Here is a 25,506-nt window from a genome sequence, read left to right as displayed (position 1 = left end):
GCAACCAGTCATGCAGACATGCTAAACCATAATAAATGTCATTTTATTCTTGACACACAATTTTATCTTAAGATGGCAATGCTTCAGCAACGCTGAACTACACGTTATTTTAAAGAAAACTAACGAAATAAACTAAAATTGAAAATATTTTTTTGTTAATGAAATGAAAATGAAATTGAGTTAGAAAAACTAAAACTGAGCTTTTTTTTTTTTACAAAACTAACTATAGCTGCAGCGAAAATGTCATTGGAGATCAATTTAATACATGAATACATCATACATACATCAATTTATTTCGATATTAGTGGCGTGACCATTTGCCGGAAGTGGAAGAGGTCGAACAGTTATCAGGGAGTTGCAGTTCGCTTCATGTTTGTCAAGCGACGTCATCACGCAGCAGCCAATAAAAAAAGAGCCATCAAATGACATCGGCCCTAGGAGACGAGTTTGCGTGTGGCTTTGGTTTGAATGACTCACCTGCTCTTGACGTTTATCTCATGAAAAGCAACGCTCGGTAAAAAGTGTTTCCCATTACACTGTACACTTGGTTTAATACTTCTCAACATTAGTTCAAGCCACAAATCCACTTTAGAAGTTGGGAACTGCAGTGGCAAACAAGGCATGCTAGCTTTATTCAAAGTGCATGGATCTAACTTTAGAAGTGGTATGCACTGCACTTACTGTGATTCAAAGTCTGTGGACTTTTAAAACTACTGTGTATTATTAAAATGTTCTAAGCAATATTTGTTTTATTTTCATTAGACAATACTTATGGCCTTTTCTAAAAAAAAAAAAAATCTTGCACAAAAGTAAAACACTAAGTGAAAACAAGTACTCAAACTAAGTGTTTTTTGAAAAAAACAAAAAAAAAACAAAGCAGCCCTGAAAACTAATTAAAACTAACTGAATTTAAAGAATAAAACTCCAGGATGAAATAAAAAAGAACTAGACTTAAAATTAAAAAAGTACAACTTTGGTAAAGAGACGACAGATTACCCGTTGCTTTAAAAGCCTCCAATGTTCTGGACTCAGATTGAAGGGCAAAAAAGGCTCAATTAAGATCCCATGGGAATAGAAGTGTATAGTAAAGGAAATGAACAGTTCAACATGATCAATAACATACCACCTAAAACATGGTGAAGGCAAAGGGCATTGGCACACATGGATGGTAAAAGAACGGGTATTTAATGCTATTTAGTGATGATGTAACTGCTGAGATTTTGCCAAATGCTTGTGAACGTCACATGACTTAAGCCAGCAAACAAGTGAGCTGTGATTGGTCATTACCTGAGCCTTTAGGCACTGTGTTGCCATTTTCAGCAGACAACAAGTGGCAAAACGGCCACCCCAATCTGGATAAAAATGGGTGGGTTTTGCGGTTTAACATAACGTACAGAATTTTAATCAGAATACCATGTTTTGACCAGTGGGGCCTACATACAGTATTATTGTGAAGGCAATTATTAACTTGACTTCCCCTTTAAACATACTGCAAGCATCTCCAGGGAGGACACTAAATAATTGCACACGCACACACACACACACACACACACGCACACGCCCACACACACACACACACACACAAAAAACACACGCACAGGCCAAGCTCACATTTAAAGTAAAGATGAGGTACTGCATGAAGTGTGATCAAAAACCCACAAAATATTCCACACAATAAAATAGAAGGTATGAACGGGAAAAGAAAATTTGGGATTTATTGGCAACACGGAGAAAAAAAAAACAACCAAACGAAAACTTATGTAGGTTCAGTGGAATTCTCAGAGCATTTTCAAGTAAACCAAGGCAAGCAAAACACAATGCAGATCCAGTAAAGAAATAAAGAACTGTTCACATTTGCTTTCCTGCTTCGAGAGGCCATCACACATGAAAGGCCCTGCAATGTCTCTCTCTCTCTTTTGTGGCTGAAACATGTGGAGGTGGAATGTAGCGTCCTTGCTGGATTTAATGTTCATCAGTTGCTCCAAATAAGCAAGCGCAAACATATTTCACTTCGAGCAAGAGGGAGGAACCAATTGTTCCTGTAGCTCTCAGACAATCCAGGTGGGAATAATAACAGAGTTCAGCAATCGAATCGAGCAGTTCACGATAAGTGTTGGCTGATAAAATGCACTTAAATACTCCACATTTATACATACCCAAAATGTCGCTTGTGCTAAATGACTGCATGTCTAAACAGCTGTACAGATGGTAGTAATGTGGGTTTTGCAATAGCATCCAAGATGAAAACAACTATATTGCTATAGATTCCAGCTGGCAGCCTCATCTGACCTAAATCAGCATACAGTAATACACACCAGACACGTTGATCAAATCAACCTGCCTTGCTAAAGAACTCATTAGTGGTTCTCAAGAGGCACGATCATCCATTTTCCACACTGTGGGGAAAGAAAACTGCAAGTTTAACACTCTTAAAGGCTTAACTGTTAAGGCAGGACATGAGCAGGACGTTGCGAGGGGAAAAGCTGACCAGTATATACAGTAGAAAGCCCTTTGAGCATTTCCTTCAGAATCCTTTATGCCCATTTTAAGGTCCATCTAGTAATACACTCTTTGATCTCATTAGTAGAACAATTCAGTGCAATACTAGAACGACTATGTCCGACTAGTAAGATATTTTTTCCACTAGACTTGTGTCACTTTTGTTAATTTATTATCAAATTTCGGCCAAAGTGTCAGTATACTTACTAGTAGGGCATCTTTGGGATCTTGGTACGCCAACTACTTGTTACTAATGAGGCAAAACTGTGCACAGGTTAACATCTTCACCCTGCTATTGAGGCGCTATTTAACACTAGCACAATTTTGTCACTACTAGTGCAGTATATTAGGACAAAGCGCATACAGATACAAAAAATATAGAATAAATGCGCAAATGGGTTTCCATAGGTGCAGCCTCTTGTACGTAACAAATCCATACACTCACAGATAAAGCAAAAAAAGAAAAAAAAAACACAAAATAATAATACAGTGATTGGAAACATCCAAATAAATACAGTCGACATGTAAATTGAGGCACAATTGTCAATGAGGAGCCAGTCAGTCATGTCCTGACACAATGGACATCAATGCCACACTAATGTATACTATGCATCTCTCAAATAACGTTAAGTCACAGTAGGAAGTTCAACAAACACAACAAAACCAAATGTTTGAACATGCTGAACATACAGGGAGAGTGTGTTTAAATGAGTTATTTGTGGACAATTCATCCCACAAATGGGAGAATGAGGCCAAAGAATTATGAGCTTAGCTTTCATCAAACACGCTAAAACAGATTGCCTTCGATATGTGAAATTGGCAAAAAGTTAAAATCTTCGGACACATGTTGTTGTTGTTTGACAACTGAGAGCAAATGTGCGTTACTGGAATGCAAGAAAGGGCATTCTGATTCTGAAATGTGCGTTACTGGCCCTTAAAGGAGACGCAAGAAGGATTTCCACTTTTTGGGATCCTTTTGTTTCCTTTAATCTTTTAGCATTGTGGCTAAAAACAGTTAACAAACATCTGGCTGTAACGTCATTTTGACATACTTTGCAATAATCTAATGAGTGGAAAAGGAGGAAACAAAAACATGATTATGAAGTAAACTTTGTGGAAACTTTCCATTGGAAGTTTAGCTGATGAAGAGAAGGACACTTTCTGTGGGAAATAATTTCCAATCATTAATTTCAAATAATTAATTCCAATGGAATTAGCTAGGATCTTGCATAAGTGCTCTTGGCACCATTAAGCTTGTCATCCACATCACACGTCAAAGCTCACAACCCAACATTATGCAGTGTTAACTTTCTATTGAAACTCACACATTAATAGATTTCACGACCCTATTCATGAAAACTCAGCAAGAGAATTGGCGCTTGAATGTCTTTTAGTGTGTTGGGCTTTTTTTATGCTTCAAAATGAGACAGACATCTGTCCTACACAGCAACCATCATAAATTAATCACAAAAAAAAAAAAAAAAAAAAGAAAAGGTTCTGCAACATCGTATACAGTACTGGACAACTCCTGATCTTGCTGTGCTGTAGTGAAAGGACTCTTTGGCTCTCAGGGGAGCTGAGCTGGTGTCAGGCATTAATCATCACACAGGCACTTGATCCTCTCAAACGAAAGCTTCTGAAGCATACGTGAACATCTGGAATACTGCAACAAAAAAAAAAAAAAAAAAACTGCCTGAGCTTGAGTAAAAGGATTGAGGGAATTCTATGTGCTGATATGTTATAGATAGGTAACAGATGTTTCTTTATCGTATTCACCATCAAAATAGGGAAGATGTGGGACTTGCGCTCATGTTGTTGCTTGCTAATGAGCAAACATCTCAGCAGAGTGGAGAGGAGAATTGCTTGCGAAAGGAAAATCCAGGTCGAAGGCACTGAGGTGCGTTTCTTCAGCATAAGCAGTCAGTTCATAACTTGGTTCACTTCTCAAGGCTTCATCGTGACACTGCATACAGGCAATACTCTGGAGTTTTTCCTTTCAGAGTGAGGTCTGCTGTTAGCGTTTCAAACTACTGAAGATGATGCTGAACATGAGCAGGGGGTGGTGGTGGAGGTATCTAGTGAGGTACAGTTGTGATGTTGGGGGTGAGGTGCGGTCCAGAAGCAGTAGCTTTTAGTCAGGTCTCAAAGTACTTGTAGATAGCTGTGACGTAAGTCATGACGCTCTGCCAGTCTGGCCTCTCGGTGTGCACCATCTCATTTATGTCCTGCAAAAGCCACAAAATTGACACTTGTGAGTCAGTGGTTTCACATTGGGTTACCCATCCATGAGCCGTTACCTTATTGTGCTGGAAGGGTTTGCATGTCCCAATGATACTAGGAGCTAAGTTGTCTGGGGCTTATGCACCTGGCAAAGTCACCCATGGCAAATGTGTCTTAGGTGAGGGTGCAGACCAAGCATGGCTCAAAGACCCCAATGAGAGAAATATAAATGGATTCAGGTTTCCCATGCCCGGATGCGGGTCACTGGTGTCCCCCTCTGGATCCAGGTCTGGAGGTGGGGCTCATTGGCGAGCATCTGGTGGCCGGGCCTGCACCCATGGGGCTCTGCCCAAAAAGGCAACGTGGATCCCAGGGAAGGAGCCCGAGCTGGTGTGCGAGGCAGAGAAGTCCCGACTAGACTAGACACCTCCACACACAGCTTGGGCTCTTGTGACAGTCCTCTCGAGAGGGGTTGGACACTCTTCCACTCTGGAGTTGCCCAAGGTGAGAGGCGCAGAGCTGGTGTGGGAATATTTATTGGTCCCCACGGCTCTGCGCCTGTCCATTGGGGTTCACCCCGGTGACGAGAAGGTAGCCTCCCTCTGCCTCAAGGTGGGGAGACGGGTCTTGACTGGTGTTTGTGCTTATGCACAAAACAGCAGTTCCGCGTACGCCCCTTTTTGGAGTCCTTGGAGGGAGTGCTGCAGAGTGCTCCTAATGGGGACTCCATCATTTTGTTGGGGGACTTCAATGCTCAAGTGGGCAATGACAGTGAGACCTGGAAGGGCGTGATTGGGAGGAATGCCGGCAGGAGGCCCCGAGGACGACACAGGACACGCTGAAGAGACTATGTCTCCCAGCTGGCCTGGGAACACTTGGGGGTTAGAGCTGGGGAGAGGGAAGTCTGTGCTTCCCCGCTGAAGCCGCTGCCTCCGCAACCCGACCCCGGATAAGCGGCAGATAATGGATGGATGGATGGTTGGGGTCAGAGGTTTTGTCAATAGGGCAATACTATGCAGTTGGCTCAGATATTTTTTTTACAACTACTTTTAATTGGACTGAAATATAATATTTATTGACAACAAATAATGCTTTTGTTCATCTATCTATGCCAGGTACATATAGTGATAGGCAGAACGGCTCTGTCCAAAAACCAGCAGAATGTCCTTTTAACCTGTGTATCCGCCTATATCCATTCATACAGCAGAATAAAAACTTTGCCTTCAAACTAAACAGGCGACAGGATTTCAGCAAATCTGCACACATTTTATGACAGATTTGTTTGTTGATGTGCAGTGAATTTAATTATTTTTCTATCTAAAATATGTGTCTTGGCTAAGTAAAGTTTAGGAAACACTATCTTAGACTATGTCCACACGTTGAAAAGCAATTTCAACCTTTTCTTTCAAATAAAATCTCAGTCCACACCAAGAAAACATTTGTAATCTATCAAATGCAGCATTCCAAATCACCAGGTGGAGGTCTGATTGCTTCAAGTCAATTTCTAACCAATTAGGAGACTTAAAAGTTATTTCAGATTAGGCACAACAACAACAATGGTGACTCGAGGACAAACGATGAAAAAAAATAAATAAATACATAAAACAAGTTGGATTGAGGTACTCTACATCACTTTTGCTTAATAAAATTTAGGTGGTTTACGATGGTACTGACTTTACGATGTCATGTTGCTGCAGAAGCTCAGTTGCCGTTAGCTGAATGTTTTTTACTTGATTGTTTTAAATTCATGACCTAAAAGTGCTTTTTTAAACCAATATTAAGTGTAATTCTGACTGCTCCACTGTGTTAGAGTGCATTAGTGATAAATTACGTGCTCCGACTCGAGTACAAATTCAGGCTGGGTCAGGGCAGGGCTAAGGAACTGCATCATAAATTGAGGACCCCCCTGGATGTAGTGCGACTTTATATCAAAAGTCATTAATGGATTTTCTCTGCCACATACTATATTAAAGGTATGACCAAGAAGAGAACCAACATTTTTCCTCACTATAAAATAATGGTAATATGAAGTAAAATCTGAACCCTGGCAACAGGTTTTCACAAAACGTATTTTCATTGGTGCGAAAATTGAGAAAAAAGGCTTCCTTATTTCTACGTTGAGATATGTAATAGCTGTCTCGCGTGGACATTTTCCTTATTCCATCAGAGACGCTGCTGCTTTGGAGCACGATAGAGGGCCCTCTCTTAAATTAAGTATTCTGATGGGCATGACTTGATGACTGATATAAATCAGCATATGAAAGAGGCTAACTTTTCAAAAAACGAAATTTGGGTAAAAAAAATTAAAAAAAAATCAGTTTTTTGCCAAATGTTTTTTAGATCAAAACTTACTAAAGTGCATTTGATCCCGACACTTTCAGCAGCCTGGAACGCCAAGGTGAAGTTCCTCCTCTGTAATAAAAAAAAAAAAGACAAGCCAACTTTTTTTATTTCCGCATTTAAGGGTTATAACGCTGAGCTTTCCCTCGAGTCTGTACTTGCCTTGTCTTGGCTGGTCAGCTCTTGATAAGGGATGTGGGCCGGCAAGTAAGTGTGAAGCACAGCGCAGAATGCCAGACCATCATTCCAACTACTGCTGAAATTGGTGATGTCAATGTTCTGGAAGGCACAACATCACACCATTATCAAGCAAATCATGCATTTTCAAAACATAAACAACAGAATATTAATCCATACTCAATCTTAAATTGAATTAATAAAGTTAAATTAATTGTAGGCTAAGGAATAGAAGAACAGTTTTGTATACTAATATTCCTTTGCTTCCAAGCAGATCTATCAGGCAATTACACACCATTCACAAAAAGTTACAAGTATTCAGCTACAAACAAAAACAAAAGAAGAAAAAGGACTTAAATATTAAACAGTGGGGCAAGTGTATTCCAAATTTTAGAGCAAGATTAAATTGAGTTCACCACTAAAAGGTATTAAGGACAGCGAATTTTAGGTTAGGGATTGACCAATTTTATAACAGAGATGTATAGTTCAAACATTGATAACAGTAAAAATTAAATAAAATAAAAAAGAAAAATAAACATTATGTACATCTGAAAAATTGTTCAATAAACATAAGGTCAAAGCCGTTTCAACAAAGTTAATCTAATACTGTCCAAGTTTGTTTTCTGGATTTGTCAATTCACCTGACTGGTCAAGGAAACATTGAAGGTTCATGAAGAACAATACTATACTGCTAATTTCAAAGGCCAAAAAGCACAGGTGTTAGTAGTTACCATATAGTAAAGGGTATTTGCCAGTCTCATGACAGCATTATGCGTCATGTTTGTGAAGTCACTTTGCTTAATGTTGCGCACTTCCTGGAGAAGACCTCAGATGCACCGTGCCATGACAACCATAAATAATCCTAACTCAGCTAAGCATTACGTCACTTAAGAAGTACGTTAATACATAAATTGTAGTTTTCTCAGATGCATGTCTGGCAATACTGAAGCTATCTATAAAAAAAAAAAAAATAATAAAAACAATCCCAAAATAGCATTAGGTGGTTTTAGGACGAGAACCTACTTGATAGCCCTCGGTTTTCTTCTGGCACCACTTCAACAGAGCGTTCCTCTTGGAGCCGCCGTACTCTCTGGCCAATGCCGACAGTGGGTCCTTTCGTTCCTCTCTTTAAGAAAATCAGATCTGAGTGTGTTTGCTTTGTAGCCTTTCCTTCATTTGTAGACCTTTGATCAGATGTGGTTAGTGCTGTACCTTAGACGGCTGCGCGCCGTGGGAGTGATGGAGGCTGTGGGAGAGGAAGAGGACAGTGAGAGCGGAGAGGAGGCGGCACTCATGGCCATCAGTGATGATGACGAGCCTCCATCTTGGGCTGCCATGTCCCTCTTTATCTCTTCACTACTCCGGCGGGAAACTACTTAAGAACACGGGGACAGATTGATTCCCGGACAAAGTACACTTAGAAGAAGCTTACTATGCACCCTTCCAATATATTATTCAACCTGAAATTGTCTTGGTGGAATCCATGTTGGAGACCCTCTGGAGGACAGAAGGTGGTCGACTGGCTGGGGCTCCTCTCAGGAGGTGCTCAGCTGCAAGTACATTATTAAATTATTTACAAAACATACTGTTTAAGAACTCAGGAAAGAGTCACATTGAAATTTCAGTCAGCGTACAGAATACCGAGAAAAGGTATCAACTCTCGGCCAAATCAAACTGAGGCTTTGACCCTTGTACTCATGTTCACATCAAACACTTGAACTCATTGGCGGCAAAAGGACTGAGAAAATTTCTCAGGATGTAGCCGTTCATTATACCACTCTCGCAAAATAAATACAGTAATTGGAATCGGAAGTCTGTGTTAGTTAAACCAGCTATCAACCCAAAAATCCCAAAACTGCGTCTTACTTTGCTAAATGAGTCACTCCATGCTTATTACAATAAATTACAAATGAGAAGTTCAAACCTGGTATTGATGCATGAACAACATAATGTGGATGTCATGATGATAAGGTCACAGATTTATGTGTATGGCATTTTAAGCAACAATACAGGATGTATTGTAATTGTACTTTCACATTGAACTCGTCACTTCAAAATCATTTTGATGATGCACTGGCTTGCGATTCGAAGGACAGCATTAAAGTCATTGCCATGGTCACATACCTTAGAGCTTGTTAGTTGTGCTAGTCATAAAATGCACATTTACTGCCGTTAATTTGTCTTTCATGATGACTTGAAAAGAAATGGCCTTTCATGTGGATTTAGTTAATAGTTTAGTCGCAAAACTACTGTATACTAATACTTTGTGAAGACAGGCTGTTTTTTTTTAAACTGAAGCTGAGAAAAAGGAGTAATCTTTAAATAGTGTATGTCGTTGTGTTTTAAAACGCCATGCACAATGTGTCAGGCTACCCTGACCACCGAAACACAAACTGTATGTGATATACAAAAGAGGGAAACAGCAAATCACCAATAACATGGACAGTGTCACTTTTGTTTACAAAACATTTGGCTACTGGAGGGAAACTGTAAACATTATCATCACATGAGAAGCTTCTCAGAAAGCTTTTTTTTTTTCTTAACAGACTACTGAATAGTAACTACCGGTCGTTACTTTTTACTATTGCTTATTGTATGCCATAAAATGGTAAGTTACAATGCTGTGTGCTCTTAAATGAATCTTTAATTCTTAACAGCAGCCTATCAGGAAATCACTTTTACTCTTCCTGGTTTGAACAAGACTACAGAACGTTCCATGACTCATTTTTGAGAGTAAAAAAACTCTTGAAATATGGTACAATAAAGAATATTTCAGTGTTAAGAGCCTGACATGACATGGAGATGTCGGAATAGCTGGTCCTCTTGTCACTGAGGGAGGATAGTGGCTTGGAGGCTGACAGAGATGTGGAAACAGAATGCCTCTGAAAGAGAACAGAGATTCTTGGTCAAATTAATTGCTCGACAATGTACACATTAGTTTTATTTATGACGCAAATAACAACAACTAAATGGCAGGAAAGGTGTCAATCTAGCAAGGGAACTTATTCAATATTAAGAAGTGTCAGAACAACCCAAAAAAATCATTTTTAATTGCTGTTACATTGAAATATACCACATCATTTTTAAATTGAATTCTTTTTGGCTTTCAGTTCCATTTAACGAGCACAACACAGCTCAACAGCTTGCCATCCCATACCTGTATAGGTGATACAGCAGCAGCCGGAGGAGTCTTCATTGGACTAGGACTGAGAGGCGTGCGTGGTAGTGGGGTTGCTGGCGCCGTTGGAGTCAAAGTGGTGGTACTGGATGGTGGTGGTGCTTGAAGGTACAAGAACAAAGCGAGTGTCAAAGAGCTCTGCTTAAATGCCGCTGAAATTAACTACAGTACACCATGTCAAAAAATGCAGTCCCCAATACCAACATTTTAAAACAAGAATTCGAGAGCAACACATCAGCAAAGAATAATAATTCTAATTGTGGTATATACCTTGCGAGGCACTGTCAAAGCTCTTGATGAGTGTTTTAACAGTTGGTGAAGGCTCAGAAGAGGTGGAAGATCGACGACTCAGACCCATCCCCTGTCTGAGTGCAGCCAAGTCCCTCTCCACAGCGTTCATATAGTTATACACTCGGCCTCTCTCCTCCTCTTGTCTGGAAAAAAATATATGCATAATCTTTTTAATATCAACAGTGTACTCAGTCAATAGTAAATAGCGAAAGGCCTAAATATTAAGCGCATGGTAGACAACTAACAAACAATGTCACAAGATTCCTCACCATAGAAAATATATGTCTGAGTTATTGTGGTTTAGCGAGATGTGTGATTGATGGTGCCACCAAACGGTAGCTGAAGACACACGAAGCCCAAATTATTTGTGACTTACTTGCGGCTCTTGACCTCATCCAGCTCCTTGCTCAGTTTGTCATTCTTCTCCAAGGCCTCCTGCAGTCGGCGCCGCAGGTCTCCAATCTCCTCCTGCGCTTCTGACTTGATATCATTAGCAATAACAACAGCTGTTTGCAGATCTGCTTGGAACTGCCGCCACTCCATCGACTCCTCCTGTGAGGAAAGTTGCATTTAACTCGAGTTATGTATTATGTATGTTTTAATACAGATATGCCTGTAAACTACAGCTCTAAACTCTTAAGAGACGCGGGTAATAGATGGCTTTTCAAAATTGACTACGAAGTTGCACAGAGAGTGCACTCAGTCATTATACTTGTTCAGTCATCTCTTTTTGTCCTTCTCTCATTACTATACAAACAAAGCTCCAATAAGCTGTTGATTCTCTGCATAGATTTTATACTTTATTAATGAGTCAAAGATAAGTGTTCTATTATAAGTGCTGCTAAAGGTAATACTAAAGGTAACCATTTATTTCTTTTTTTTAATACTTAAATGTTTACAGTGTACACAGCTAAATTCACTCTCTTCATTCAACCCATCTCTGTGGAGCAGAAGGCAGCAACCACGTCACACCTGGGGGCCAAATCCAGATCTTGCGTCAGCACCTTCCGCAGTGAAGTAGATTGTAAATTAACCTTAACTTGTTTTAGCTGAAGAAAGGAATCCGAGTGCCCACAGAAGGCGAGGGCTGATAAATTCATCAAATTAAAAATCAACATCACAATGAAGTAGAAAGCAATTTTTAAACCCCAAAGAATGCACACGCAAACAAAATCATATGCAAATGCTGATGATGTGAAGGAGGCGTTGCTGGGTCAAAACTTTGAGTTCATCATTGGTTGAGAAACCCAAATCAAAGTGTGATGTGACAAGCTCTTCAACGCTCCTCTTCTTACCACGGGTTTTGGTTCATATTACACATTTCTCCCCAAAGAAAGATGGCTTTTTCTTTTCAGAGCACAACTTCATTTCTGTACTATTTGGACTGGGAAAGGTCCAAAAGGTTAATGCTACATGAAAATAAATGTGTCCTCACTATTCGCTATTTCAATACCAGTCAATGGAATACTTACCCGGAGTCTGCGATGAAGGATCTTTATCTCTCGTTCCATGTCATGCTTCTGGTCCTGTAGCTTCTTTACGGAGTCTGTCAAAGAAAGTACCGGTAGACACTTAATGGGCCAGCCATACCATCTTTGGCTTCACAGACACAACAGTGTGCTGTTGTGTGTTGTGCTACCATATGGAAAACCTTTTTTTTTTTTTATTACAGTGCATTAGGTCAAAGTAGTTCCTTTAAAGACTAACATGTAGCTTTTGTGTGTAACATTTAATTAGAAATCCCTTTATTGTCATTGTACTCAAGTGGGTGAAGAAAGACTTCATTTTGTGAATGTCACACTGCAGTGTGCGTATACTAAAAGGCATTTATCAAATAAATGCTAAACTCCTCCAGAGCAAAGGCAAGTATCAGCGTCCTGCTCATTTGCAGTTAGCCAAGGAATTTAGCGACAACTTCAGCCCAGCTAATATGTCAAATAAACAGACCACCCTTATCTCTCCGTAGCCACAAGCTGCTTCTTTGCACAAACAATACACAGCGTCTCGCTGAGTGCTCTGTCGACAGTCTTCTACCACATGCTTGGCCCTGACACACTGTATAAAACTCTTTAGAGAAAGTTAGCAAATGACTTCCAGATTTTCTGTTTTCATTCTTGCGGATCGAGAGAGCACAGCTAATCCACTCCTCATTTCATCTCAAAAGTCTTTGCTCACAGTAAAAAAAAAAAAAAAAAAAAAAAAAAAAAAAAAAAAAACAAGAGTTGAGTTGAAAATCAGTTTTAAAATACCATCCTTTATTTGCCCGTTGACCTCTACTTTCATTCATTATTTATTTTTTAATTTTTTTAATAATAATGTCCAGTTCGCAGTGATCCCTCTCTAGTGGATGCCATTATGTCCACAAAAATCCCGGAAGTGTATTTGTAAAAAACTTATTTTTTGATGTGCTTTGTCCTTTCATCCATTGATAAAGTGTGTTTTGAGGTGGACATTGTGGACACTATTCCAAACTCTCTTCTTTTGGACAGAATTTTGATGGATAAAACTGCATTTGTTGGGGGCTTATCTCCTTAAAACAACATCAATATTTTGAGACGTTATTTCATTTTAAAACTAGAATATTGCTCAGTAGAAAAGCCAACCATTGCCTTGTAACTGTGTTTATTTTATCACTTCATGGCAAGCAGCAATTTCTGCAATCAGCAGCACGCATTTACTGTCAAGGCTGATGTTGTAGTTGGCTGGACCGTGATTTCAGACAGCACATTGTGTCACCCAAAAAAAACAAAAAACAAAACACAATGTTGCACGTGTGAGCGCGTTTGCACAGGGCACACTGCTTACTCTCAAGATCGGTGATGATGAGGTTGTCATGCAGCTTTAGTGCTCGGTGCTGCTCCACTTCGTCTTCTAGCTCAAAGATGGTTTCCTTCATGTCGCCGATCTCGGTCTCCTTCTCCTGCAGCTCCACGCGTTGTTTCTCCAGCACGTGCGCTTGCTCAGCCATCTGCTGCTGCACCTGCTGTTGGAAGTCTCTATATTCCCTATCCAGCTGTTCACACAGAAGAAAAGACTTCACTCATTAAAATATCAACAATGAGGTAACGATGTTAGAGATTTATGTGCTGGGGAGTGGGAAGAACACATTTTTGAATCACATTACTTTAAGTCTGATCTTTTATTTAAAATTCATAAAGTGTCTTTCTATCCCAAACTCACCTTTGCGAGAGTGTCCTGCAGCAGGGCAAGGTCATTGTGAGCTTGTTCCAGCTCATGCTGCAACTTTGCAGCCTTGGCCTCAGCCTCCTCCTTCCCCTGTCGTGCACCTTCCAAAAGCTGGCAGATGTCATTTTTGTCCCCTGCTGTATGAAGAGAGTACAGCTCAGCAACCCTCTGCCTCTCCTGGTCCAACTGGGCTCGGCAACGGCTCAGCTCCGCCTGGTCACTGCTCACTGCTGCTTTGTATTCATCAAGCGCGGCTGCCATGGCCACCCGTTCTTGTCGCTCAGAGTCCATGACGCGCTCCATTTGGTGGTTCCTCTCCTTCAGGGCTCCGATCACCTCTTGTGCTTCTGCGTTGTCCTGCTCAGCCATCTTCAAAGTGTTGGACAGGTGCTGCTGCACGCCCAGCAACTGCTCTCGCTCAAAGCGGGCGTTATCTGCCAGGTCGGCGTAACGCTGCTCCAGCTCCATGTAGCGGCCGCTCTTGATGTCCTCCTCTAGCACGTACGAGACATGATGCTCGTCCAGCAAGGAACGCAGGTACTCTATCTGTCGACCGTAGAGCTCCAGCTTGTCGCTCTGCTGGCACAACGAGTCCATGAGTATGACCTTCTCCTCGCCGAGCCGCTCGTTCTCCCCGTTCAACTCTTGGGTGATTTGCTGCAGATCGGCCAGTTCCTGCAAGGTGGCCTGCAGCTCCTCAGCGGTGCTATGCTGGTTCTCCTCCATCTGATGGATGCGCTCCGTAAGACAGGCGACTGACACCTCGCTGGCATTTCCACTGCTGCCCCTCCGTGAACGCTCTCTGCTGGGAGCAGACTCGCATTCAGAAGATGAGGAAGCTCCCGAGGGGGCATCCAGCGCATCATCGCTGGAGGTGACAGCCTGATAGACTTCACTGGATTCGCTGTCAAGATTGTCCACTGATCCACCATGCTGGTGACCAGTGAGTAGATCCTCCAAGGAACCAGGGGCCGACCCCTCCACTGAGGAGGTCAGCGTGGCTCCACGCTCACTCTGCCCACGACCCGCTGATAAGTCCGGGCTCAGTGACGGGTAGTTCAACAACTTGTCAGAACCATCCAGCCTCTGCTCCAGAGAAAATCCCAGCGCATTGAGACGGTCCTTGAGCATTCGATTTTCACTCTTCAGCAAGTTGAGCTCCTCTCTGATGGCCTGATTCTGCTCTTGTAACAAAAGCAGAGTGGACTCGACGTCAGCTGCTGTGATGGCGGAGACATGCGGCTTCTCCCCCCCTTCTGCTTCTTCCTGCAGGGGTGAGTCCTTTCCTTCCATGCCAAGCTGGACCCTCATGTCTCTCAGTTCACTGCGAAGGTGTAGAATCTCCACATCTTTGCTCTTAGCAAGTCCTAGCAGGTCGTTGACTTTTGTCTCCAACGCCACCTTTTCACTGATCTGACCATCTGATTTTGACTTGCTCATACGGCTCTCGGACTCCGTCGGGATCTGGCTGCGAGAGCGCTTCCCTGAGGCTGCATCGCCTGCTGCTGTCCCTGAGACCAGCTGCTTCTTATTAGCTGACGTCCTGGATGTCCGAAGACGGTCCCGTGAAGAATTTGGCTCTTTTGTAGTTGATGATGTCATACGTTTGGTTGTGGAACCTTATTCAGAGACAAAAAAATAAATAAAATATTCTTAGAGTTTTTACAAAACAAAAACAGGCTAATTGTATTGAAATCACTGTATACTGAAGTTTTTTGGTTTTAGCAACTTTGGAACATGAATCATGCATGCTAGCAAAACTTGGCTAATGTCGGCTTGTGAACAGTGCATATTGGCCACAAGCACGTTCAGGAGTTGCTCCGGGGTGGAGCTATGCGGTGGCCAGGGGTGGCTTGTCACTCTCTGGCCACCCCCACAACAGGTGGAAACATTTGATATCTGAGATTATTCTGACATTTTCACAAATATGCAGTATTCATGAATCTCTTTATACTCTGTCACAAGTATTTTTTACATTACTGTGTGTTTAAAGTAAATGACTAAAATAAATGAATTAATAATCTGAAATAATCTAATCTAATCCAATCTGTGAAGGTCATTAAATTCTAACAGTCAATGTCAATCCAAATTACAAAATTACTTTCACACCATAGCAAGTAGCAGCATAGCTTCAAAGTCATGGTTTATCAAACCACCCACAGTCATGGTTTCATATGGAATAAAATGCACACACATACCAATCTTGCCCAGTACACCCATATTACAAGCAGGAACAAACATAAGTAAAAAGCAACATTTTGAATAGTGAAAAATCTTTTAAATCTCATTTGAAGATTATTTTAGGCTTGCGTTTAAGATTTTGCTGCTCATTTATATATACACATATATACTTATATATATATATATATATATATATATATAGATATATATTAAAAAAATAAAAAAATATATATATATAGGGAGGTTTTGGGGTCTTAGTGAAGTGAGTCTACATTCAAATCTTGCAAACAGCTTCAAAATCATATAGTGCACCATTAGCGTAATTTACAATACACACCTGCTGCTACTTTCTGCTTGTTGTCACCGGTGCTAGCAGTGGTCCCGATTGAGGCAGTTCTCTTGGTTTTACTGACAGCATTACTTGATGCAGGATTCCCTCCAGCCATTGCTGCTAAAAGATCGTCATTGCTTTTCACCTGAGAACGCAAACATAAAAAATAACATTTAGATACCACATTCAGGAAAAGAGCTGCTTTGCAAAAAGCGGACATGAAGCAAGATAAGATGCCTTACCTTTGACAGAGTCGCGGCACTGTTGGTCTTGGCTGGAGGCTTTCCAGTGCCAGTGGTGGATGCGGCCTCTGCCTTCCCTCGATCAGTACTCACCTTACTCACCACTGGCCGGACTGACTTCTTCATACTGAGTTCTCTGGTGTCGAAACATTTACAGCTCAGTCTGCACAGGAAGGAGTAGAGACGTAATGCAGGTCAGAATACAGGACTATCGCCGCACTTTTCCATAGGTGGGGAATTCTTTCCATAAAAGAGATTCCTAAAACATGATGACAGAATGAACAAATAACTGAGAGCAGGCTCAACACAAGTGCTGTCTAACTTGAGCACTAGAAAGTATGCTCTTCTCTATAATGATTACATCTTTAAAAAATGTATCAGCTCTGACAAATGTTTTTGGGGTTTGCTGTCTGCCAATATTCCTGAAACGTCTCCCAAAAAGTACAGCTGCTGGATTCTAATCGCGACACGCCTACACACTGGAAACTGCAATACACATTGGAAAACTCCACAAGATGCCCATGCACGTGTTTGAAATAATCCCTGTCAGTTAGCATTACAGCGGTTAGTATGAACTGCATAACCATTATGTCAACAACAACAACAACAAAAACCTGCATTGTAGTTTAAGCAAAGTGTTGACTTAAAGGAAGGTTTTATCTTGGTTAATAGTAGCAAATTAAAGCAAGTGATGAGCAGTAATAAACGGTGGGGCAACGAGGTAGGTGCTAGGAGTAACATTTTCTCCAACAACTAATGTACATTTGGCAATGGATGAAATGGTAAGCCTGGCAATATTCACACCATTAGTCTTGCAGAAAAACCTGTGACTTTGTGTTATGCAGGATATCCATTCAGATCTGAGGAACAGCTCATTTGATGCCATTAAAGCCTGGAAGGTTATTTGGGACACAACTGGAAGCAAAGAGTAAGTACTTAAGCACAAAATTGGATGTATTTTTGCAAAGGCTTTTAAAAGAAAAATGTGTGTCTAAGTGATTTATTTTACACAGGAAGCCCCTCAACAATCAATCTGAAGACTCTCTTCTGTTTTTTGTAAAGTAGACTGTGACCAGATTAAACAGTTTAATAAACAGTTCCGATAAGACTCACTGACTGGAAGCTATCTATTAATAGTTCATACAAACTAAATGAACAAAATTTAACAAAATTGTAAATGTGAAGGAAGAAAACAAGGAGCATGGCGTCGTTAAAATGTCACCAAATTTCACGAGTGGACGAAACAAACACAAAGAATGTGAAGAGAAAAACTGAAGTATTTAATGTTCAAATTATAAAGCATGGAAACGTTCAACAATTGCTGACACCAAATACTTTCCAAGTCACACAGCACCATATTGTTGACAACTGAGTGTGGGATTTCAGTCCAAACAGAGTGAATAATCCTTGTGACCTCATAGGTCAGACAATTCGAAAACTGGACTCGTTTTCACTTTGTGTCCCATGTTACTCATCTATGGTTCGTGTGTATTTCAAGTTACATAGTTTTGCCGCATGCAATATAACACATTTAAAATAAAACAATTAGGACTGCAATTATTATTTTAACAACCAATTAATCTTTTGATTGTCTTTGATTAATCTGAACTATATTCCCATCCCAGAATTAAAAAATTGGACATGATTTCAAATTGACAAGGGAGGAAATGTCCAAATATAAATTGATTACGAGTCAGAAACAATTACTGGTTCGGTCGGTCAAATCCATCAAAAAAGTTTGATCAGTTTCCAAAATAAAAAGTACAAAAAAGGGAATGTTTATTTTGCTTGGACAAAAAGATAACTATCTGTTCTCTTTCAGGGAGGATGACAAAAATCCTGAGATTTACAGATTCCTTGGGCAGTAAAAGCCAAAGGACACCATGTGACAAAATGATGGGAAAAGAAAAATACTGTATGAAGTAGGAAAGGGACAGCTCATGATCCAAAGCATACCACATCAGGTTTCAAACATGGAGGGGGCAATGTTATGGCATGACAATTTATTTCTGCAAACTAAACAGGCTAGGTATTGTTTATTGATGATGCTACTGCTGACAGAAGTAACAAGATGAATTTTGAGGTGAAAACAAATAGCTGTACTCTACTCATATTGAAATATATATATATTGCGATAAAAACAAAAGGATGGTGCTTCACAGTTCAAGGCTTTTTAAAGTCACAGGAATTTACAACCTCCTGATGACTGATTTTCACCTGATGACAACCGAAGGCCATACGTTTCACTTATTGAAAAAAAATAAAATAAAAAGCAGGAAACTCGAACAAGCAGCAGGTGACTGCAGTGAAGACCTAGCAAAGTAAATCCAGAGAGGAAACTTTTAATTTGGTGATGTCCTCCGGTTCTCTATATAATAAAATTCTGGTTTTCTCATTTCAGATCTATGGTGGCGGTATATAAAGCAGAATCATAAAAAGCCCAATATACATGGACCTAACATTCTAAACTTTATTTCATGCAACCGTCACAAGTCATAGATCCATCTTTTATTCGATGTACAGTATAATGCACTGCACATGATGTAGGGTAATACTGTTAATAAAAAACTAATATTAGAACAAATATTAGACTTAGTACAACATTAACAATTCTGGAGATAGTTGAAAGTTTACAAACAAGGTAATCTAAACATTTAACATCTCAAGTTTGTTTCACCGAGTCACACAATATTTTAACATGTTCATTTTTTTTATTAGCAAAGTTCTTCATCATCCTCTGTCAATATTAGCATGAAGTCAGTTGAATTGACGCTCCAGGTATGAAGTCTGAAGATACGCCACGGGAAAAGATCAGCGTGGGAAACAGGTGTTCTTCTACAAAATATAAAATTCCCCATAGTCAAATAAGAGATCCAAAAATAAGTCCTATGCGTGTCTTTTTCATATTTTTGCTAAGCTTTTCTTAAGCTTTTATTGTTTCTGTGCTTGGACTGAATACCAATATCCCTAAAAGTTTTCAATGTACGAAAACTAAATTAGCTACACTGTCCCAAAATTATTTATATTTATACATATACATACATACATATATATTCTGGAAATCTAAAATCTTGCTTTTGGCAGTCATGAATAAGGGGCTGACTAAGAAAGGTGAGTCAAACAAAGACAAATGAGGACCTGCCATTGGTAGTAGTCTTCTAATTGCTCATAAAGACCCATTTTGCTGTGTTCTTTCCTTATTGAAGCTTCAACAGCAGGGAGGCACTTCCTTGCCATAACAAGAGCTTCCTGTGATGGCGTCTCCAAAGAAACAACCCTACAAGGCAGACTGCGTGCTTGTGGACAAGCAGGCACCAGTCTGCTTGAGAGCGAACAGACACTATTAAAGCCTCAAGTCACATGCTGTAAAATATGCTTGACTTCTGATACAAAAGACTAACACCTAAGTAACCATAACTTATTCCTGACTGAGCATAAGATGGCGGGGAAAAAAAGAATTAAACCCTCTACACTGAAAAGGTAAACATCCTTTACCTTTACAGTACAACAATCTTCTATTGTTGTGCTGTATTAAAAATTATTATGCTATGTCTGAGGTTGCCTGAAAGTAACATTTCATCTTTCTCTTGTTTACTTCACGGGAAAACAACATGGCACACTTTTCCTTCAGCAAAGAAATTGGAAAAGTCATTCATAAAATGCATAACCTCTGAAACATGCCGTGATATAAAACTCCTTAAGTCAACCAGAAAAAAAAACATTCTTTGAATAAAAATAAAACCTCCAAGGGATCTGAGCGTGTTTAACAGAGGTGGCAGGAAAGTGGCCTTAGGGTCCCCTGCAACATAACATCAGTTCCCTGCTGATTTATTTCAAGATGGTGAGCCAGCAGACATTTGTTTTTGGCACACCCACCACATTAGCATTACAGCTAACGCCCCTATTAAGTCCGTCCGTCCGTGTAACTCAAATGCTCAAACGCATGCTTTTACGATTTACTATCTAATAATTCACGATAGCCGAAACACTGAAACAGTACTCAAAAACTTAGTTTCAAGCCATATGACCATATAAAGCCAAGGAGGGACGGCATCTAGCGAGTTAGCCATCAGGTCAGGCATGACGAGAATTTCACTAATTTAGCTTCCTGTTTGTGCAATAGCTTTCAAAACAAAAGCAAAGAAGCGCCAACGTAATTAGCTCCCACATTTGTATGGAAATGTGATTTTAAATATCCAAATCGGCATACAATAGGGTTGCACTCAATTGGTTCAAAGTAGCTGAAATGTTACCAAAAAAAGTAGTCAGTAGTAATAGCAGCAGCTGTAATGTTAATTATACAAGTATTTTGGCATTACAACTTGCTTGAAAGGGTAGGGTAACCAACAATGACCTAAAGTGGGGCCAAAACTAAACATGAATTAATTTACTGTTTTAATGGATAGCTATGTAGTGATGCGAGCATAATGAATGACCTAAAACAATTGAAATAATATCACGCCACAAAATTGGGAATCAACTAACACAATACAAATGGTACATTATCCCACCTCAGAAATTGGTTACGTAGCTACCATTCAGAGTTAACTTATTTTGAAATAATTTCCAGGACACATGTGCAATTTTCTTGAACTAGCCACTTGTTCTAAAAATCTGGATACGTGTTGAAAACATGACTTGAACATAATTTAAACGAATAGTGTGAAGACACGGGAATGCACCTGGTTATGCGAAGATATATGTGAACTGAGTCTCCATACGTATATTATTAGCAGGACTGTGACAATGCTAAGGTTGCTAAAGCTATCGCGAAGCTAACCATGTTAGCATAGCCGGCAAACAAGCAGCGCTCTGCACCCTAAAAGAGAAAATGTGCAAACCTGCGTTTTCTCCACTTTCGCAGTCTGGTGGATTATTAAATGTCCGACGGAAGCGCGATGGTGGTGGCGCACCGGTTGTTAATCCAAGCACAAGTAGGCAGGCGGGCAGCATCAGTTTTGGAAGTCAGCTCGCTTCTGCTGACAGCAGCGAGATGATCCTCTGCACCCTCTTCTGGTTGTATCTACATCACCTCAGCATCACGCCTCGCCGTCCGGGACAGCGCACTACATGTTTCCCATCCTTTGCATTTTAGCAAGTTTAAACAAATAGCGTTTCACATACGTTGACTTTTTAGCTAAACTCATCAAACATATTAGTATGCGCTGAAAAAAAAAATACAACTATACGCTGCTTCTCAAGTGCTGTTACCATTGCTCTCTAATGAAGCGGTGGGAAGTAACGAAGTACAAATACTTTGTTACTCAATCAGTTTTTTTCCTGGGCTCTCTACTTTACTTAAGCAAAGAGGAAAAAACGGTGACGCCGACAATGAAATACGTATTTGGAGAAGCAAGATATTCCTCCTTCATATTCCCTTATCTAAGATAATTGTTTGACGTGGTTAGCTACAAGAATCACTCGTCGTGAAAACAGTATGTTTTGCGCGAGCCTAAAAACCACCAGCGTCTGGCATTCAAAACAATTCCTTCTAAACAACAAAAAAACTTGACACACACAAACACAACAGTTTTAAATATACAATTTGTATTACTTAAATCACGATGTTAGTAAAGCTTGTTATAATTACTTAATTGTATTCTATATTTTTCACCCTCTTCTTGTTGTCCTCAGTATGAACACTACTGTATGTAATTTAATATGAAGGAAACGGTTGTGTGCATTCACATTTGTTGTGCCAATATGTCCAAATCTCTCCTGTATATAATTTTTACTTTTGTACTAAAGTGCATTATCTACTCCTACCAAAGCATGGTGATATTATACTTGAACTTAACTCTAAAGGCTAAAACAATACGAAAAAAAAACAGTCACACTCTGATATAAGCTATTAACATTAATTTCTTTGTACTGTATTATATGAGGCTTCTTGGTGTTCTTGCTTTTCCATTTACATTTTTTAATGAGCATTATATTCCCAGGAATGTGTGGATTAAACGATGACTGTAACAGTACCAGGGAGACTGGTACTGTGGGCCACCAAATACTTAGTTGAGAGGGGCATGTTGTTATTCTAGTGGTAGAACATATATTCAAGTTAAGAACGTGCAAGGATTATACATTGTCACAAATACTTCTGGATCTGGAGCAGCAGGGTGGACAAGTGATTTGGCTGCCTTACAATTATGAGATTTGTGGTTAAAATCAAATTCCTGTGCAGAGTTTGCATGGTGTCTCGGTAAACTTTACCCAGGCAGGTACTTCGGGTTCCTCCACATCCTAAAAACAACAATGTTACGGTCCTTGAAGACTGAATTGTCCATAGGTGTGAGTGGTCTGTTTATATGAGGCCTACAATTAAGTGCCGACCAGACGAGGTGTACCCTGCCTGTTGCCCAAAGTCAGCTGGTATTGGCTCCAGCTCACACGCGACCTGAGTGAGGATAACAAGTCTAGTAAAACAAAATGGCAATAAAATTACAAAATGTTGTTACAAACAACCTCCTTTAAGCCTGGGAATGTTATCGCTCATTAAAAAAAAAAAAAAAAAAAGGAAAAAGAAAAAAAGATGTGACGATGTCAGGTTGTCAAGTAAGTCTTTATTTATACAAATCATACCTAACACATTTGGTCAGTGTTTACTCGACACAATTGTGTATTACACATGAATTACAAGAATAAAGTGTTTCAGTTTGTGCCAACAAGTATTTCAATAAATGCAATGATTTGAAAAGTAACTCCTAATGCAAACGACGTGTGTATTTACACACGCCTTTAAAATGAATACTGTAAGAGGGTGATAACTCTGATAATCCCCCAGGACTGTTGAATATGAGTCAATTAAGGATACCCGTTAGTTTGCTCTCAAAATGACATCAATCTTAAGGGAGGACAATGAAGAAGGAATGCAATTACTTAGAAAGATCATTACACCAACTCAAGTAACGTAAATCAAATAGGATGGCAACTGTCATGATACGCGTCGGGCATGACAGCCTTTTGTTATTGTTTTCGTCACCTCCCTGCCATGTGTCTTTTGTTATTGTTTTCGTCACCTCCCTGCCATGTGCTTTGTGTTATTGTTTTCATTCTCACCAGCCACGCACCTGTTCCCAGTTCACGATCACACACCTGCTCCCCATCTGCTCCCCTGATTACCGGACTATTTATACCTCCCATGCCCTCAACCCAGTGTCGGGTCATTATCCTGTTTGGCTCCCTGTTGCTGCACCACGGACTCTCACAACTCGCGTTTCGTTCCTGTTATTGCTCGTGTCATCATTCCCTGTCCGCCTGGTTCGTTCCCGTCTCGTTTTTGTTGCCTTTTGTTGTTGATTTGTCCACGCCCCGTTGTTTGTCCCTGCTGAGAGTGGCAATAAATTCCCTTAACCCTATCCACCTCCTGCCTCCTCGCCTTTTGGGTCCACCTCCTCATCGCCGCAAGGCGATATCTTGACAGAATGACCCGACCACGAAAAAAGGACCCAGCGAGGGGCTCGCGGCGGCGTCATGGACACCGCCGCACGGACCCCCCCCACCAACCCGCCGAACAGCTCAGCGCCACGTCTGCCTCGTTACCAGCTTACCCCGCTTACGAGGACGAGCTCGCAAGGGTCGCCTACCTGATGGACTCCCGCCGCACTGAGCTGAGTGAAAAACTGGCCCAGATAGCGGAGCGGGTGGCCTCAATAGCGGGGAAGGGCGCCGCCGAGGCACCACCCCGGGAGACTCTCCAGGAGCTGACCGCTCAGATCGCGGCGCTGGAGGATCAGACGGTGGAGAGCATGAGGCAGTATTATTCGCTGCAGGCACAGCTGGCTGACCTAAAGCAGGCTGAAAAGGTTCACGCCTCCATGCCAGCTGCAACCACCCACGTAGCCTCCCCGTCAGCTGCCCACACCATGCAGCCTCCAGTGCCGGTCCCTCATCAGACGCTGCCTCCAGAGCCCCACTCCGACTCCCCGCCAGCTGCTGAGCCCCGTCCCGGCTCCTCGACAGCTGATGAGCCCCGTTCCGGCTCCCCGCCAGCTGTTGAGTCCCGTCCCGACTCCCTGCCAGCTGCTGAGACCCGTCCCGGTTCCCCGCCAGCTGCTGAGCCCTGTCCCGGCTCTCCGCCAGCTGTTGAGTCCCGTCCCGACTCCCTGCCAGCTGCTGAGCCCTGCCACGGCTCCCCGCCAGCTGCTGAGTCCCTTCCCGGCTCCCCGCCAGCCGCAGCGTCCCTTCCCGGCTGCCCGCCAGCCGCAGCGTCCCTTCCCGGCTGCCCGCCAGCGGCTGAGTCCCTTCCCGGCTCCCCGCCAGCCGCAGCGTCCCTTCCCGGCTGCCCCCCAGCCGCAGCGTCCCATCCCGGCTCCTCGCCAGCTGCTGAACCCTTTCCCGGCTCCCCGCCAGCTGCCGAGCCCCTTCCCGGCTCCCCGCCAGCTGCCGAGCCCCTTCCCGGCTCCCCGCCAGCTGCCGAGCCCCGTCCCGGCGCTCTGCCCGCTGCTGAGCCCCGTCTCGGCTCCCCGCTAGCTGCCGAGCCCCGTTCCGGCTCCCCGCTAGCTGCCGAGCCCCGTTCCGGCTCCCCGCCAGCTGCCGAGCCCCTTCCCGGCTCCCCGCCAGCTGTCGAGCCCCGTTCCGGCTCCACGCCAGCGGATGAGTCAAGTGCCGGCTCCCCGCCAGCAGATGAGTCCTGTTCCGGCTCCTCCCCAGCTGTTGAGTCCCGTCCGGACTTCCTGCCAGCTGCTGAACCCCGTTCCGGCTCCCCGCCAGTTGATACGCCCCGTCCCGGCTCACCCCAAGCTGGGGGGGCCCGTTCTGGCCTCCCGAGAGCTGCTGACCCCCCCTCCGGCGCCTCGCCAGCGTCACAAGTCCCTGTTCCGGCGGAGCACGTCGTGCGTCCGCTACAAGTCCCTGTTCCGGCG

General features: G+C 42.0%; 1 protein-coding gene across 3 annotated transcripts; it reads right to left on the bottom strand.

The window, feature by feature from the left end:
- Positions 1–1,691: 1,691 nt before the first annotated feature.
- On the bottom strand, positions 1,692–21,639 carry specc1la (sperm antigen with calponin homology and coiled-coil domains 1-like a). 3 transcript variants are annotated; one of them, XR_015844615.1, is made up of 17 exons: positions 21,487–21,639; positions 16,646–16,808; positions 16,410–16,548; positions 13,886–15,510; positions 13,511–13,718; positions 12,178–12,251; positions 11,082–11,257; positions 10,685–10,848; positions 10,394–10,515; positions 10,028–10,118; positions 8,697–8,786; positions 8,449–8,611; positions 8,260–8,362; positions 7,222–7,338; positions 7,072–7,131; positions 4,276–4,724; positions 1,692–4,162 (listed from the first exon to the last, which is right to left on the bottom strand). XR_015844615.1 is itself a non-coding variant. In XM_088302195.1 (16 exons), exons 2-16 carry the CDS (start codon positions 16,769–16,771, stop codon positions 4,635–4,637), a joined length of 3,348 nt encoding a protein of 1,115 aa, XP_088158321.1. In that variant the 5' UTR covers positions 16,772–16,808; positions 21,487–21,639; the 3' UTR covers positions 1,692–4,634. The 3 variants fall into 3 exon arrangements, 2 of the variants coding, with proteins under 2 accessions (XP_088158321.1, XP_088158333.1); XM_088302195.1 differs by having other exon boundaries at positions 1,692–4,724; XM_088302207.1 differs by having other exon boundaries at positions 1,692–4,724; positions 8,449–8,608.
- Positions 21,640–25,506: the final 3,867 nt, after the last annotated feature.

Source organism: Idiotropiscis lumnitzeri, chromosome 1 (assembly GCF_059441095.1).
Source record: "Idiotropiscis lumnitzeri isolate Australia: NSW breed Sydney's pygmy pipehorse chromosome 1, RoL_Ilum_1.0, whole genome shotgun sequence".
NCBI classification, from domain to species: Eukaryota; Metazoa; Chordata; class Actinopteri; order Syngnathiformes; family Syngnathidae; genus Idiotropiscis; species Idiotropiscis lumnitzeri.
Note: the sequence above shows the minus strand (reverse complement) of the source record. Positions and strands in the feature narration are given on the sequence as shown.

Coding starts and splice junctions, on each gene's coding strand:
- specc1la (XM_088302195.1), bottom strand. CDS start 16,771: ATGAAGAAGTCAGTCCGGCCAGTGGTGAGTAAGGTGAGTACTGATCGA. Junction 10,849..11,081: donor GATGAGGTCAAGAGCCGCAA/GTAAGTCACAAA, acceptor ATTTTTTTCCAG/ACAAGAGGAGGAGAGAGGCC. Junction 10,516..10,684: donor CTTTGACAGTGCCTCGCAAG/GTATATACCACA, acceptor TGTACCTTCAAG/CACCACCACCATCCAGTACC.